The sequence below is a fragment of the Sphaerodactylus townsendi genome, unplaced genomic scaffold (assembly GCF_021028975.2).
Source record: "Sphaerodactylus townsendi isolate TG3544 unplaced genomic scaffold, MPM_Stown_v2.3 scaffold_28, whole genome shotgun sequence".
In the NCBI taxonomy this organism is placed as follows: Eukaryota; Metazoa; Chordata; class Lepidosauria; order Squamata; family Sphaerodactylidae; genus Sphaerodactylus; species Sphaerodactylus townsendi.
This window is the reverse complement of record NW_025950451.1, coordinates 341747-355746: the sequence shown is the minus strand read 5'-3', so window position 1 is coordinate 355746 and position 14000 is coordinate 341747. Positions and strand designations below refer to the sequence as shown.

The window sequence follows — 14000 nt, the reverse complement described above, 5'->3', positions numbered from 1 at the left end:
TAAATCGACTTCTCCATAAATCTGTCCAAACCCTTTTTAAAGCTATCCAGGTTAGTGGTCATCACCACCTCCTGTGGCAGCATATTCCAAACACCAATCACTCTCTGGTGTAGGTACACCCATTCTGCAGCCCCTCCATTGATTGCCTGCCGTTTACTGGGTTCAATTCAAGCACAAAGTCTTTCCTGGCCATAGTCCATTGTTTCTTCTGGACTGCCTTTGCTCTGCCATGACGGCAGAACCTTCTGCAGGTGTCTTCCTGCTGATGGGCAAAATCAACCATTGCCCAGACATTGACCTTCTCAGTAGTAGTTCCCATCTTGCAGAATGCCCTGCCTGGGGGGCTCAGGAAGGCTCCACAAACTATGAAAAAAAGATTTGCTTGGAAGGCGCTTTTATAAAAGCAGTAGGGCAAAAGTATAGCAGAGTGATTCAGGAAGGTGGTTTTATAGAGAGAACCGAACTGCAGCTTTGTGTGCTGGGCACTGTCTGTTCCTTGCATCTGCTATCCTGCTTTTACTACATTATTTCTACTTTCATAATTCCATTTTCTGTATCACTTGAGATACCAAGTCTGATACCATTTTTGCTCTGTTCCTAATTTTTGTAATGCTGGTCTTATTTTTATTTTCATTGCTTACCAGATTTCTTATGCTATTTGAATACAGTATTTGATACTGTGAAAATCCACTTTGAGTCTCAATCAGAAAGGTGGGGTGTAAATAAAGTAAATAAATGAATAAGCCAGGTTTTGCTGAAAAGTTTGTACTTTGATTTTCTGGTAGTAAAAACAGTATTTCTATGAAAGTGGGTGAAGAACTGGGGCCGCCCTCCTGTTGTGTTTGAGGACAGCTGAGTGAGCAGCACAGAGTCTTAAATGAACGTTTGAAAGGAACAATTAAAACAATATCTCTGTGCAGAGATTGCCTTTTAATCTGTGAATGTTAATTTTTCTGAGTCTGCAATCGAAGGATTTTGCAGGTGTGTGGGCCTTCCATCAGTTGTGTGCAGGGGGCCAGGCCGGGGGTGCGTTGAAACATGCTTTGCTGCCATGGATGGCGCAGGTCTCATTAGGTCTCAGAAGCCAAGATCTATCAGCCCTGTTTAATGCTTGGATGGAGGCCACCTAGGAATTCCAGGGTTGCTATGCAGAGGCAGGCAAACTCCCTTCATTGGTCTCAGCTCTGACTGCAAGATCTCCAGTCACCAGCTGTATTTGGCAACCCTAATGCCTGCCTGTTCCTGTAAATTGGGCACCAGGGAAGGGGTTATACCTGTCACTTTTCGTCACAAACTCCCATTCCATCTCACTTCGACAGGAGCAGAGGTGCCTCTTCATGGTGAGCGAGTGAGCGAGCGAGTGAGCGAACGAGCGAGCAGCCACAAGCCACACTGGGGGAGCTGGACTCCATGTTTCCTAGTCCTGCAAGCATTTAAGAAGCCAGAAACCGGCATCACGGCCCTGCTGTTGTGGCTGGTTGTTCTGCCTGACTAGCCCCAAATAGGTTTTTCCTCTCTTGTTGTGAATGTGCCGCTGCGGAGGGTGGCTCTTCTTTCCAAGGGCCTGGTGAATGCAGGGCCAGAGATCTGTCACAGGTGCTCACAAGCTGCTTTCTGCCTTCCTTGACAGGTTGTTAAAACCATCGGCCTCAGAGAAGTTTGGTTCTTTGGACTTCAGTACCAGGACACAAAGGGCTTTTCAACATGGCTGAAGCTAAACAAAAAGGTACCTGTTCTCATTCTCTGTTGCCCAACCAGGGGGCCCCTGCCGACCTCAGCACCTGCCTCAGCCCCCCGTGGCTGTCTGCGTTCCTCCTCCCGGAAGCATTGGAAGAGAGGTTGGCAAGGAAACCTGGTGCTCCCCTGGAACTGGTGGTCCACATCCACTTTTTGACATCTTTGACCTGAATAAGATGTGTTGTCAGGATAAATAGGCCTGGGCTTGTGTGTGTGTCATTCTCCCAGTCTCCCTCCGGCATTGCTGTTAAGTGAGCTTCTGTAGTGAGTTTGTAGCATGAGAACGATCCCTTCTCTCCCCCCCCCCCCCCATTGGAGAGACTTGCACTGATAAGAGCAGCTTTGAGCAGTTGTTCTGTGCAATTCTCCATTCCAGCGTTGGTGTTTTAATTTGAAGGAGCCCCCCCCCCCCCCGTGATCCTTCCGGCAGTGCCTCCTTCCACAAGGCACGGTGCAGGTGCAGAGGGGCAGAACACTGTGACCTCCGCCAACAAGTCTGGAACACGGCAGCTTGCAGGGTTAGTCTTGAAACTGTGCTCTCTTGCGAGACAAGCAGAACACACTTGGCCAAAGAGGATGACGGCCCTGGACTGAGGGAAGGAAGCCAGCAAGAAAAACAGCAAAGAACTCTGTAACACAGAGAAAGCTGACCCTGCAGGCTTCCTGGTCCAACCGCTGTATCAAATCAACAGGCTGGTGCTTCTTGCGCAAGGCCCAGCTTGCTGAACTCTTCAGGAGGAGAGCTTTCTCAGCGTTCCCAAAGCCAGTCCCCCTTTGTGCTAGATTGGCTGTGCCTTCCCCCCTGGATGGGCGAGAGCTAGTCCTGGGGCTTGAATTTCCCTTGGGAGATGTGAGGCTGGGAGAGACAGATGCAACCCTCCTTCCCTGAGAGAGAGAATTCTGCAAGAAAGCACACAGCCTTTGTCTAGGACAGGGGTCACAACATGGTGCTTGTGGGTGCCACGGCACTGCTCCCCCCCCCCCCAACCTTCCTTGGTATCCACCAAGTGTTGATAGAAAATGCGTGGGCCGGGGAAGACTCATGCCCAGCTGGGTTTCTGATTTGTCGCTGACAATCTAACCGGCTGTGCAGCTTAAAATAGCATTGTTATCAGTGCCCTCTGCCACCACAATGTTTGTTAGAGTTGTCTCTTTTTCCAGTGAATCTTTAATAACCTTTCTTTCCCCCTGCCCTTGTGGGTGGCTTGGTCTTCTGCAGCAGCCATTTTGTGGGTGTGCATTCCAAGCGTGCTCATGGGCTCGGGACGGTTGGGGACCCCCGTTCTGGGTATTTAAGAAGTTCACTTGAGGAAGGAAAGACTGCAGAAGACCTGGAAAATTGCTTAAAAACAGGGAAATCGTAACTGTACCTATGACAGCCATTCCTACAATTCATCACATCTGTGTTGTGTGTCCTGTTGGTACATGACAAAGTTGTAGCTGAAGCCAGCCGTGCTTCCAATTCTCTGCAGGTGACGGCTCAGGGAGTCCGGAAGGAGAATCCTTTGCTCTTCAAATTCCGGGCCAAATTCTACCCTGAGGACGTGGCAGAGGAGCTGATTCAAGACATCACGCAGCGCCTCTTCTTCCTCCAAGTGAAGGAAGCCATCCTGAACGATGACATCTACTGCCCCCCCGAGACCGCCGTCCTCTTGGCTTCCTATGCCGTCCAGTCGAAATATGGTGACTTCAACAAAGAGGCACATAATCCTGGCTACCTAACGGGTGACAAACTGTTACCTCAGAGGTAGGTCAGATTTGGCACACATCTGGGTGGTTGTGCTCTGCGAAGGGGGCTTGTGGCGCATCATTGTGCCGTGGCTTCTGCCACTTGAACTCCTGTTGTTAGTGAAAAACAGCAGAGGAGACCTTAGGGCCGTTCCCTAAGTGGGACTAGTGTTCCCCAAATGCTCCTGGAGCCTCTGATGCAGGGTCAGGGCCGAAAAGCTAGTGTGGGGAGTGTGGGGAACTCTAGGTGGGCTGGGTTCAGATCCCCACTTCTGCTCAGAAGTTCACTGGGTGGCCTTGGGCCCATCGCAAATTCTCCGCCTGGCCTACCTCACAGAGTTGTTGCTGTGAGAAAATGGAGGAGAGGAGAATGAGTTGCTAAAAGTTGCTTTGAGTCCCCGCTGGGAAGGAAAGCAGGAGATAAATCAAGAAAGGCAGTTGCTTCTCCACAAACTGGAAAATGAGCAGCCAGCCAGTCCTGTTGTGTGTTGAGCGGCTTCGATTGTGGAAACTCTTCCAATTTTGCCTTGGTTGCGCTTGCTGCTTCTTGTGGCTTGGTTCTACATATACACATACGTACACCTTTATTGGCATAAAAATATAAGCCATTATAATAATTAAAAGGAGACAAGGTTGATTAACATTAAAAAGTAACATAAAATAGAATAGACAACAAAATTAGATAGCTACATGTATTATATATTTTACAATACCTAAAATTAATACTTGTTCCTGACAACGTGAAGGTTTGTAGCGCCCTGTAGTAGACTAGCTACCCTCTCACACAGATCTGTGGAAGGGCTATTTAATAAAAAGGATGTCAAAGCTGCAACAGAGGAGTCGGCTCTCAGTTCAAGAATAGGGGTTAAGGACTTAGCCCAAATCTCAGCATAGAATGAGCAGAAAAATGAAATTGTTTGTTTGTTTATTATTGGATTTTTATACTGCCCTCCCCCTGTGGTTTTCTGGGTTGTATAGCCTATTCCAGTAGTATTTTCTCCTGATGTTTCGCCTGCATCTGTGGCTGACATTCTGAAGTTGCCAGCCACAGATGCAGGCGAAACGTCAGAAGAAAATACTACTGGAACACAGCCATACAACCTGGAAAATCCACAACATCCTAGTGATTACAGCTGTGAAAGCCTTCAACTGGAATAAAATATGATATACTGTTTCAGTAGTTCCTGAATCACAAGGGCAGACTCTTTATGCATATGGTACTCTCTGGAATCTTCTCAGGGTCTCTCCCAGAGAGTAGGGCAGATGGCATAACATCAAAGTGATTGATATTCTGCAACCTGTGGCTCTTTCGTCCTTGCACTGTGGCTCCACATGGCTTGGGTCCTCTCAACCTCCTTTGGAGAGTTGCCCTGAGGATTAATGGGAAAGAGTCCCTGTTCCTGGAGAGGCACAGCCTCAGAAAGCTATCCCAAGCCACTTCCAGCTTCCTTGACCCAGCTGCCTGGTTGGCTGATGCTGGTGATGACGGCATGGGGCGAGGGCAGAGCACCGCTAGTGTATCCTCTTGAACAGGAGAGTGGTGAAAGGCGTGATACGGGAGGGAGTTGCAGGAGCACAGATTTTCAGCGCAATCCTAACCTCAGTCCACTCCCATTGAATGAGGAGGTCAGGGGTCGACCCTGTTTTGGGTGGACTCATTTCCCCCTCCCCTGGGTCCTTCTTGGGGGCGGGACCACATGGGGGACCCCAGCAGCGCCGCCTTGGGTTGCAGACCCCCCAGCAGCCCCACTGAGCTCCAGGGGATTTCCTGGTGGATGGCAGCCTGGCCGAGTCCAGGTAAGAAAAATCATGTCAGGTTTTAAAGGAGTTATTACCTGAAGCCCTGCAAGGTTTCACTTTTCAGGGCTGTTTGATGGGGAGGCGGGGGTAGGTGGGAATTGTTTGCTTCTGCATTGCCAGGGAGCGCATGGGGAAAGCCTTGTTCATGGATCTTGGAGGGTAAGCTTGTAGATCGTGGAAAGGAAGAAGGCCAGGATCATCCTCAGCCATGGTTGTCGCGGGTTGCCAACTCCCGGCAGGCAAATCCCAGGACATTTGGGGGTAGATTCTCAGAAGCTGTGGCTTTTGGGACCAGGGCGGGAGCCATACTCAGTGAGGAATATGGCTGTCGAGTCCACCCTCCATGGCAGGCATTTTCTCGGGGGGTGGGGTGGGGAGAAGTTTAGCCCCCTCCGGAAGTAGACAACCCCATTAAAGGCACCAATTTTGATCCACCATCCAAGTGGAATTTGAGGGGGTTCTTTTGGGGGGGCATAATCAGTGTCTTTCAACACAAGAAAAGAGAAATGTGTGAAACGGGGGTTCTATTGCTGGTCATTTGAATCATGTACAAAACAGTAGGCTTTTTACCCCCCCCCCCTTTTTTTTTCTTTGATGAGTAAAAATGGGCCCCAAAGAAGGGAACTTCTCCTTCATGAGAATATATACAGTGTTATCTTCATTTTAGATGTCAAAAAGTATTTGCGGCTCCAAGTGTTTTCTTTTCCATGGAAAACGGGTCCAAATGGCTCTTTGGGTGTTAAAGGTTGCTGAGCCCTGGTGTAAGCGCTGTGCTGCCTCAGATTTTGCAAGCGGGAAAGACGTTCAGCTGTGTGGCCTGTTTGGGATTTCCAGACTCAGTGGGGAACATGTCTTAGAGGCAGCACAAATAAGGGTTTGAGCCTCACTTTCCAAAAATCTGTAAGCATCAGAAGCAGAACAGGAATGAAAGGACTCAACTGAGAGGCCAGTAGAGTTTATCTTCTTCTTGATTAGAACTGGCCAGTTAGAAAGGTGTGATTCGGTTGGCATCTGATAAACTAGACATGAAGGATCAGTTATAATGTATCTGCAGCCAGTACACAAATGCTCTAAGTTGTGGTTTGGTTCTGGAATGAAAAGCTAAGTTGCATTGAAAGTGAGAAATTCTCCTGCAGCCTAGTTGCTGACCAAGGTCTCCGAACTGCCGCAGTCCCAGGGCCCTACTGGGCAACCTTGACGCTTCTCTTGCTAATGTTCCTTGGGAGTTAGAAAGCGAGACCACAGGAATATGAGAAGATACACATGTAGGAAGGAGAGGGGGAGACTTTCCTTCTCAAAGGACAAGGTTTTGCTCACTGAGAATATGCTGGTGGGGCGAGGGAAGACTTTGCAATGTGTAGAAAAGAGGGGGGGAAATAGGCAAGCAGTTAGGAGCTCAAAAAGCTCTTTGTAAACGGGAGCAGGATGTTTCTTGCAGGGAGTGAGTAGGTAGGTTTTTAAAAAGGTCCACCCCGATTCTTAATGTGCCACAACTGATCTGTTTGGAAACATCTTGTTTTTCTGTCCTATGTTTCCTAGAGTTTTGGAACAACACAAACTCAGTAAAGATCAGTGGGAAGAGAGGATCCAGGTGTGGCATGAAGAACATCGGGGAATGCTCAGGTAAGCCTGAAGCCTGTGGAGCTCGGGGGGGGGGGGGGGGGTTGGCAGGGGCTGATGGGAATTGTAGTCCATAACATCTGGAGTGCCAAAGATTCACCACCATGGTTCTAGGGTCTTAGCATGGTCTTGTAATCCTTGCACCAATCCTAGAATTTGCCCCTATTACAAATGGGAAGGATTTGGACTAGGAGGAATTGCTTTTCTTAAGGCCATCTAGTGAGTCCCATGGACTGAAGCAGGATTTGGAGTTAGAGACTTCCTGGTTTTTGGCCACATGGAATGTAGAATCTTTGAAGCCAGTCTCTGGGTGACTCTCCAAAGCCTGTTCAAGAAACGAAGAGGGTTCCATCAGGAGGGCAGCTTCTACTGGTCTGCTGTAGGAGAGCTAGATTCGAGTCCTGTAGCATCTTCTGGACCAACACAATTTTTGGGACATACGTTTTCCGGATTCAAAGCTTTCTTCATCAAATACAGAGGTTCTTGGCATTGAGAGTATCAAATGCACTATAGAAAATGTATGTGTGTGTGAAGGGCCCATGAATCAGGAGTGGAGCATTTGTGACCTATGTTCTCTTCCTGTTTGACAGCCGGGTGGTGTAGTGGTTAAGAGCATATGGACTCTAATCTGGAGAGCCGGGTTTGATTCCCCAGTCCTCCACATGAGCAGCCAACTCTAATCTGGTGAACTGGACTTGTTTCCCCACTCCTACGCATGAAGCCTGCTGGGTGACCTTGAACCAGTCCAGTGGCATACCGCTAATGGGGACATGGGGTATCCCATGTCTCCGGGTGCACACTGGTTTGTCATGTGGGGGGCGCCGTGCCTGGGGAGGGCAGGAGCTGGCCAGCAGGGAGGCCGGGGGGGGGGCAGTGGCCCAGGTGGGTGCCGTGGCACAGGCCAGCCCAGGAACTGGACTGCTGCCATGGTGCCCATCAGAGCCCCCCCCCCGAGTCCCACCTCCCTGCTGGCTCCTGTAAGTCGGGCACAGGGGTGTGTGCGGTGAGATGGTCATGCCCCCAGTCACCATTTAGACCCGTTATGCCACTGGACCAGTCAGGAAAGAAAAGCTGGGTATAAATCCAAAACATGGATATTCCCTTGCTCAGGTTGTGCCCCCAAATTTCAGCTGCATCAATAGTCAAATACTGTGGTTGCAACTCAGTATGCTGGCTTATATGAAGTGGCTGGTTTTTGTGTGTGTGGAACTATCTGCAACTTTGCTGAACAGTTTTTAGCAGTCACAAATGCCACTCTTTTGATTGTTCAACAAGTGCTCAGTTCTCTTCAGTTCCTACCAGCGGCTGATGGTTAATGAACTGTGTTCTGTTTTCCTTTGTAAATCCTGTGGGTCTATGAAATCAAAACAACTTTGTGTGTGTGTGTGTGTGTGTGCTCTAGGGAAGATGCTATCTTGGAGTATCTGAAAATTGCACAAGATCTGGAGATGTACGGTGTAAATTACTTCAGTATTAAGAACAAAAAGGGCTCTGAACTCTGGCTGGGAGTTGACGCCCTTGGACTCAACATTTACGAGCAGAACGACAGGTAAGCTACCTTAGCAGTCTCATATCTGCAGAGAAAGAGGCCTGCTGAGCTCTTCGTGGAAAGGGTGGGATTAAACTATGAAAAATAAATAAATAAGATAGTCTCTTTCTACTACAGCAACAACCTGTGCTCAGCCGTGCCTGGTCTCTGTAAGCTCACAAGCAAGGCTTGAATGAAATGGTGCATCTGCAGTCCTTGGCTTTCACAGGTAGACTGCGTGAGAACCTGGGGGTTCCACTGAGCTGTCTTGGCTAACAGACCAGGCCCATATGGGGAAGAAAATGGACGATACTCATCCTCCACTATCCTAGGGAAGAATTTCTTCACATCTGAGAGAAAACATATTTTCTCCCATGGCCAATTCTGATTTGTTGCTTTGTCCTGATTCCTTTCTGTAACCCTCACTCAGGCCCATGAGTTGGGCACCAGATCTTTCATCTGAGATATGGAACTGTGCATTTCTTCTTCATTGTTTTGCAGGTTAACACCAAAAATTGGATTCCCTTGGAGTGAAATCAGAAATATATCCTTCAATGATAAGAAGTTTGTTATCAAGCCAATTGACAAGAAAGCACCAGTAAGACATTCTTTATATCATAATCTTTTTCCTGTTTATCTTGGTGATCTTTTGCATTTTTATCTGCTCCTTTCTCGCTCACATCAGAGTACATGGTTCTCCCTTGCTCCACTTCATGTCACAACAGCCCCGTGATGTAGGTTAGGATTGGGGCCCCAACTTGGCAACATGGCAGCTTTTCTGGTGCCTGCCAAGTGGATGGGGCCAGGGAGGTGGCTTTTTGCCCATGGAGATTTGATTAATGGTGGGGATTTTTTTTTAAAGTTGCTTTGGCCACCACCCCACAAGAAGCTTCACTTTGTGCCGCAGCGGCCATTGTGTGACAGGCTCCACCTCCTGCAGCAGCCATGTTGTGGCTGCGCCCTTCATGCTTTGTCAGAATCCCTAAGGTGCCTGCAGGCTCAGAAAGGTCGGGTCCCCTGGGATAGGCTGAAGGAGAGAGAGATCGGCCCAGGGTCATCAAGTAAGCTTTATGGCGGAGTGCGTTAGGTCTCAAGCCTTGAGCCAATAAACGGACTCTGTAGTATTGATCAGTAACATTTATTGATTAGGCACTGAAGCATCAAAGTTTGGCAAAACCAGTTCTGACAAACCTGGCCTTTGCCACCCCCTTTATCCCATCTCCAGTCCCCCCGTCCCGCTTTCCCAAGAGGTTGTGAAAAAGAGCTGAGGCACCCCAAGGTCGGCGGCAGACAGTTAGAGAGAGCCACCTGGCTTCCTGCCCCCAAAAGATAACGGATGTGTCTCTGTTTCCCATGGGACTAGTTATCTACAAAGCTTGTGAAGCCATAAAGTAAAGATCAAGGAAAGAATGCTCCAGATGGCAGTGGTAACATATAGCAGGCTGGTTACATATATCTTTCAGCAGCATTGGTTTGTAGTTTTAAGCAAGTACATTGTTGTAGGAATGCATCTCAATCCTCTGACAGAGTGGGAGGTTGAAGGTGGACCTCTTCGCTTCTAGCATGTCATTCTGACCACTCCAGATGGCAGATTATGTTGTCGAAAAAGAGGGGTGCTGCTCAGTTGGGGAAACTATGTGGCTACAGTAGGTTTGGCACCACCTGGTCCCAACACTAGAGCATCAAGGACTGGCTGCAGAGCTGGCTTGACCAAGATGTCCCACGGCTGCTACAGTTTCTCAGCCCAAACCCCCACTGTTGCAGTTAACATTTCACCATATTTCTGAGCATGTTCAGCTTACATGAGCCCTCCACTGCAGCCCCAGGACATCCATTTTGCTGGTCAGTTGATTATCACACCCCAGAATGGAGGCTGCTGTCCTCTCTCTTGTGGAATCCTTGGGTTTCTGTCAGGGAGCATTTCGTGCTGGAAGGCTGCAGTTCCAGGCCTGCAGATATCTGGATTTGTACAGACGAGTGCTGTCTGCCAGGCCCTGTCTGTCTTGCCCTGGTGCGCAGGCTGGACTCAGCCATGCATTTATCTAAGCTTTTTCCCCAAAAAACAGGTGGAGCACCTGATGTGGGCTGGGATTTTTCCTTCCTCACCCATCTTTAGGAATCTTGCATTTTGTGTGGGCTTGCCTTTGTAGGCTGCTGAGAGTCACCGCGAGCAGAGCTTCCTGTTCTATCTCAGCCACTTGGCCCTTGACCTCTGGGCTCAGCTCAGAGTGCTGCAGATGAGTTTCCAAAGTCCCAGGGATTGAAGGGCCTGCACTCTGCAATAGAGGCTCCCTGTTCCCACATAACCCCGGAGGAACCCCTGCCCTGTCCATCTCCCTCCCTTCTGCAGGGGAGGGCGTGAGTGGCACTTGCGCCATGATGCCTCCCAACGGTGCCTTTTGCTGACCTACCAAAAAATCTTTCCAACCTGCTGCTTAGATCTGCTGTTTTAATCTGGCTGTGGATCCCTCCGCTGTCTGGATTTTATGGATGTTTGTTTTTCATGCTGCTTCCAGAGTGTCTGAGCAGACTCGTGGTGTTAGCTTGGGAAGGTTTTTTCTTGCTGGTCACCTTTAAACATTTCAGCTTCAGACAACTCTCCAGTTTTGCAGCTGTCTGGCCTCTCTTCTAAGCCAAAGACTGCTAGAGACCCTGTTGGCCTACCTGGTGTAAAAAAAGTTAAAGGGGGGGATTAGCCTGGTCTTGCCAGTGGTCTGCAAAAGAAGGGGAGTACCTGAGTACACGAGTCGTCTCCCCTCCTTCTCTTGCAAAGGACTTTGTCTTCTATGCCCCACGGCTGAGGATTAACAAGCGCATCCTGGCTCTCTGCATGGGGAACCATGAGCTCTACATGCGCCGGCGCAAGCCAGACACCATCGAGGTGCAGCAAATGAAGGCCCAGGCCCGGGAGGAGAAGCATCAGAAGCAGATGGAGAGGTGGGTCCAGCCGAGTCTTGGACTTAGTTTTTCCCAGAGGAACCCCACGCAGTGTTTTCAGTGCTGGTGCTCTGTTGTGTAGCCCCCTTTTGAGGAACTCCTGTGCCAGGATTAGAGACCACTGGTGGGACAAAATGTTCCCAAAGTGTGCTAGGAGGTGAGTTTTTCGCTGCCCCTGCCCAGAAACCACCCGGGATATAAGCAAGCTGGGCGGGGGCTGGAATCTGCTACCTGCAGCCCTTCTTTGTGGGGAGGGAAGGGAGAGGTTGGCGATTCTGCAAGGAAAGTGCCCTGAAGTCACAGCGTATTGATAGTGACCCCACAGGGTTCTCAAGGCAAGAGATGGCCAGAGGTGTTTTGCCCTCTCCTGCCTCTGTGGAGCAGCCCTGGGCTTCCTTGGTGATCTCCCATCCAAGTGCTGACTGGGGCCGCCCCTGTCTCGAGATCTGGTGAGATCAGGCCAGCCTGGGCCAGCCAGCTCAAGGCAATGGTTGGCCCGCGTGAGGCAGATTCATGCATCTGTGCTTTTCCCCTGTGAGTGAACAATGGCTGAGGCCACTGGGTGGGATGGACACGGGGAAGGGAGGTGTGTAGGCGGCTGGAAACTGCTCTTCTCAAAAGGGTGCAATCAATATAACGACCTCCAAGCTGTGCCGGGTTTCCCCAACCTGCCTTGATCCATTGATCCACGTTGTTGTTGGATGGCATCGAAAGCCCACCGCCCTTCTCCAAGACATGAGCAGTGATGATGCCTGAAATGTGGGGAGGGGGGATAGAGATGTCTGCAGAGTCTTGAAGAGAAGCCGCCAGGCCTCGGGATCCCAGGAACGGCCCACGGGCCCACCTGAGAGTCGTGGCTGGTGGAGCCAGTGGAGAGGCAGGATGCTCAGAGCCAAGAGGATGCTGCCCCCTTCTGTGATCCTGAAGTGGATTCTGGCATCTTTTAATCCAGGCAAAAACCCTTCTGCTCTGGATGCCAGACGTGTGGGGAATTCTTACGGGCTCTTTGTGCTCAACAGAACGTGCAGAGCTTAAAAGTAAAAGACCTAGGCAGGAGGGACCAAGATCAGTCGTGAGTTTATTTCGGGGGGGTGGGGGGCGTGAGTCCTGCTTGACGTTTCCCCTCTCTTAGAGCCTTGCTGGAGAATGAGAAGAAGAAGAGAGAGCTGGCGGAGAAGGAGAAGGAGAAGATTGAGCGCGAAAAGGAAGAGCTGATGGAGCGGCTCCGGCAGATAGAAGAGCAAACGAAGAAAGCTCAGCTAGGTGAGGCGTCGCCAGAGGACTCTCGCAGGCGTGCAGATGGCATGCTGGCCCTGTGGAGCGGGCCATCTCCTCTTGGGTCTGGGGTGGGGTCTGTGCGTGGAGGCTGCAGAGGCTGCTATGCTTTCCCTTTCCCTTTAGAACTGGAAGAGCAGACCCGCAGAGCCCTCGAGTTGGAGCAGGAGAGGAAACGAGCTCAGGAGGAAGCAGAGAAGCTGGCCAGAGAGCGGAAGGAAGCCGAGGAGGCGAAGGAAGCCCTGCTGAAGGCATCTCATGACCAGAAGAAGACCCAGGAGCAGCTGGTGTGTTGGCCAGCCTTCTCCCCCCAGAGATTAAGGGCCAAGGAGGGGAATTAGAGTAGATGCCAGAGGATCTTATGTCGGACTGGGGTTGAGTGGGTGGGTGGGTGGTAGGGGCCTGGGAGTGTGTGTGTGTGGGGGGTGGCATTATTGCACAGAGAACACATGAGCCTGCTTTCCACAGAGTCTGCATTATCCCAGTAGCTGTGACTGGCAGCAGCTCCCCAGAGATCTGGTTACTTGCAGCTGTATCCTCCAAGATCACTGGAACAGGAAGTGCTGAGGCCTGACACCGGTGCTCTGCCATTGTCTGTCTACTCCCCAGTGTAGTCCTACTGACTTCTTGATAGGCGTCTGGCCAGGGGTGAGATTCAAATAATTTAACAACTGGTTGTTTACAAGCACCATTTTAACAACTGGTGGTGCGAACCTGCTGAATTCCACCACTGTGAATTCCACCACTTTCCACCCATGGGCAGCCCTGCCCCCATCTGGGCATTGCGCACCGTCTGCCCCGAGACCAGCGGTCTCCCCAGCATCAGACGGTTTTCTTAGGCTTTGAATCGCAGTGAAGAGGAAAGCTGCTGAGTTGGGTGTTGGGGGCGTCTTGTGCGGGAACTGAGCTCCGGTGATGTTTTTGTGGCATCGGGTGCACTAGACACGTGTAGGAGGCCAGATCAGAGTAGCGAAGGGGGAAAGGAGGTCCTGGATGCCAAGAAAATCTCTGTCTCTGGGAGCCACCGGAAGGGCAGATGTGACTTGGCAAATAGGTTGCCTTCATCTGCTGCAAAGCAGATCTCCTAGGACCGTGGTGGCGAACCTTTGGCACTCCAGATGTTCTGGACTACAATTCCCATCAGCCCCTGCCAGCATGGCCAATTGGCCATGCTGTCCTAGGAACTGCTGTTTAGGAAGGGGTGCAAATGGACACACACGTGCGCGCGCGCACACACACACTGGCACCATAGACCATGAGCAAACTCTCAGTGCCATTCCCAAGGTGGTCAACAAACTTCAAAACAACCCTGCTGTGGTGGGTTCATAGTGTCCACCTGAGATTACGGCTGCAGTACGGAAAACCAGAGGGGTCA

General features: G+C 50.4%; 1 protein-coding gene across 1 annotated transcript in view; it reads left to right on the top strand.

Annotated features, from left to right (window-relative positions):
• Nucleotides 1-14000, top strand: part of MSN (moesin) — a 78806-nt gene that overhangs the window by 54714 nt on the left and 10092 nt on the right. Inside the window, exons 3-10 of the mRNA XM_048482929.1 lie at nt 1631-1726; nt 3210-3484; nt 6805-6888; nt 8288-8434; nt 8915-9011; nt 11187-11350; nt 12483-12613; nt 12752-12912. Of these exons, the coding sequence (XP_048338886.1) occupies nt 1631-1726; nt 3210-3484; nt 6805-6888; nt 8288-8434; nt 8915-9011; nt 11187-11350; nt 12483-12613; nt 12752-12912 (1155 nt within the window). The remainder of the gene's footprint in view (nt 1-1630; nt 1727-3209; nt 3485-6804; nt 6889-8287; nt 8435-8914; nt 9012-11186; nt 11351-12482; nt 12614-12751; nt 12913-14000) is intronic.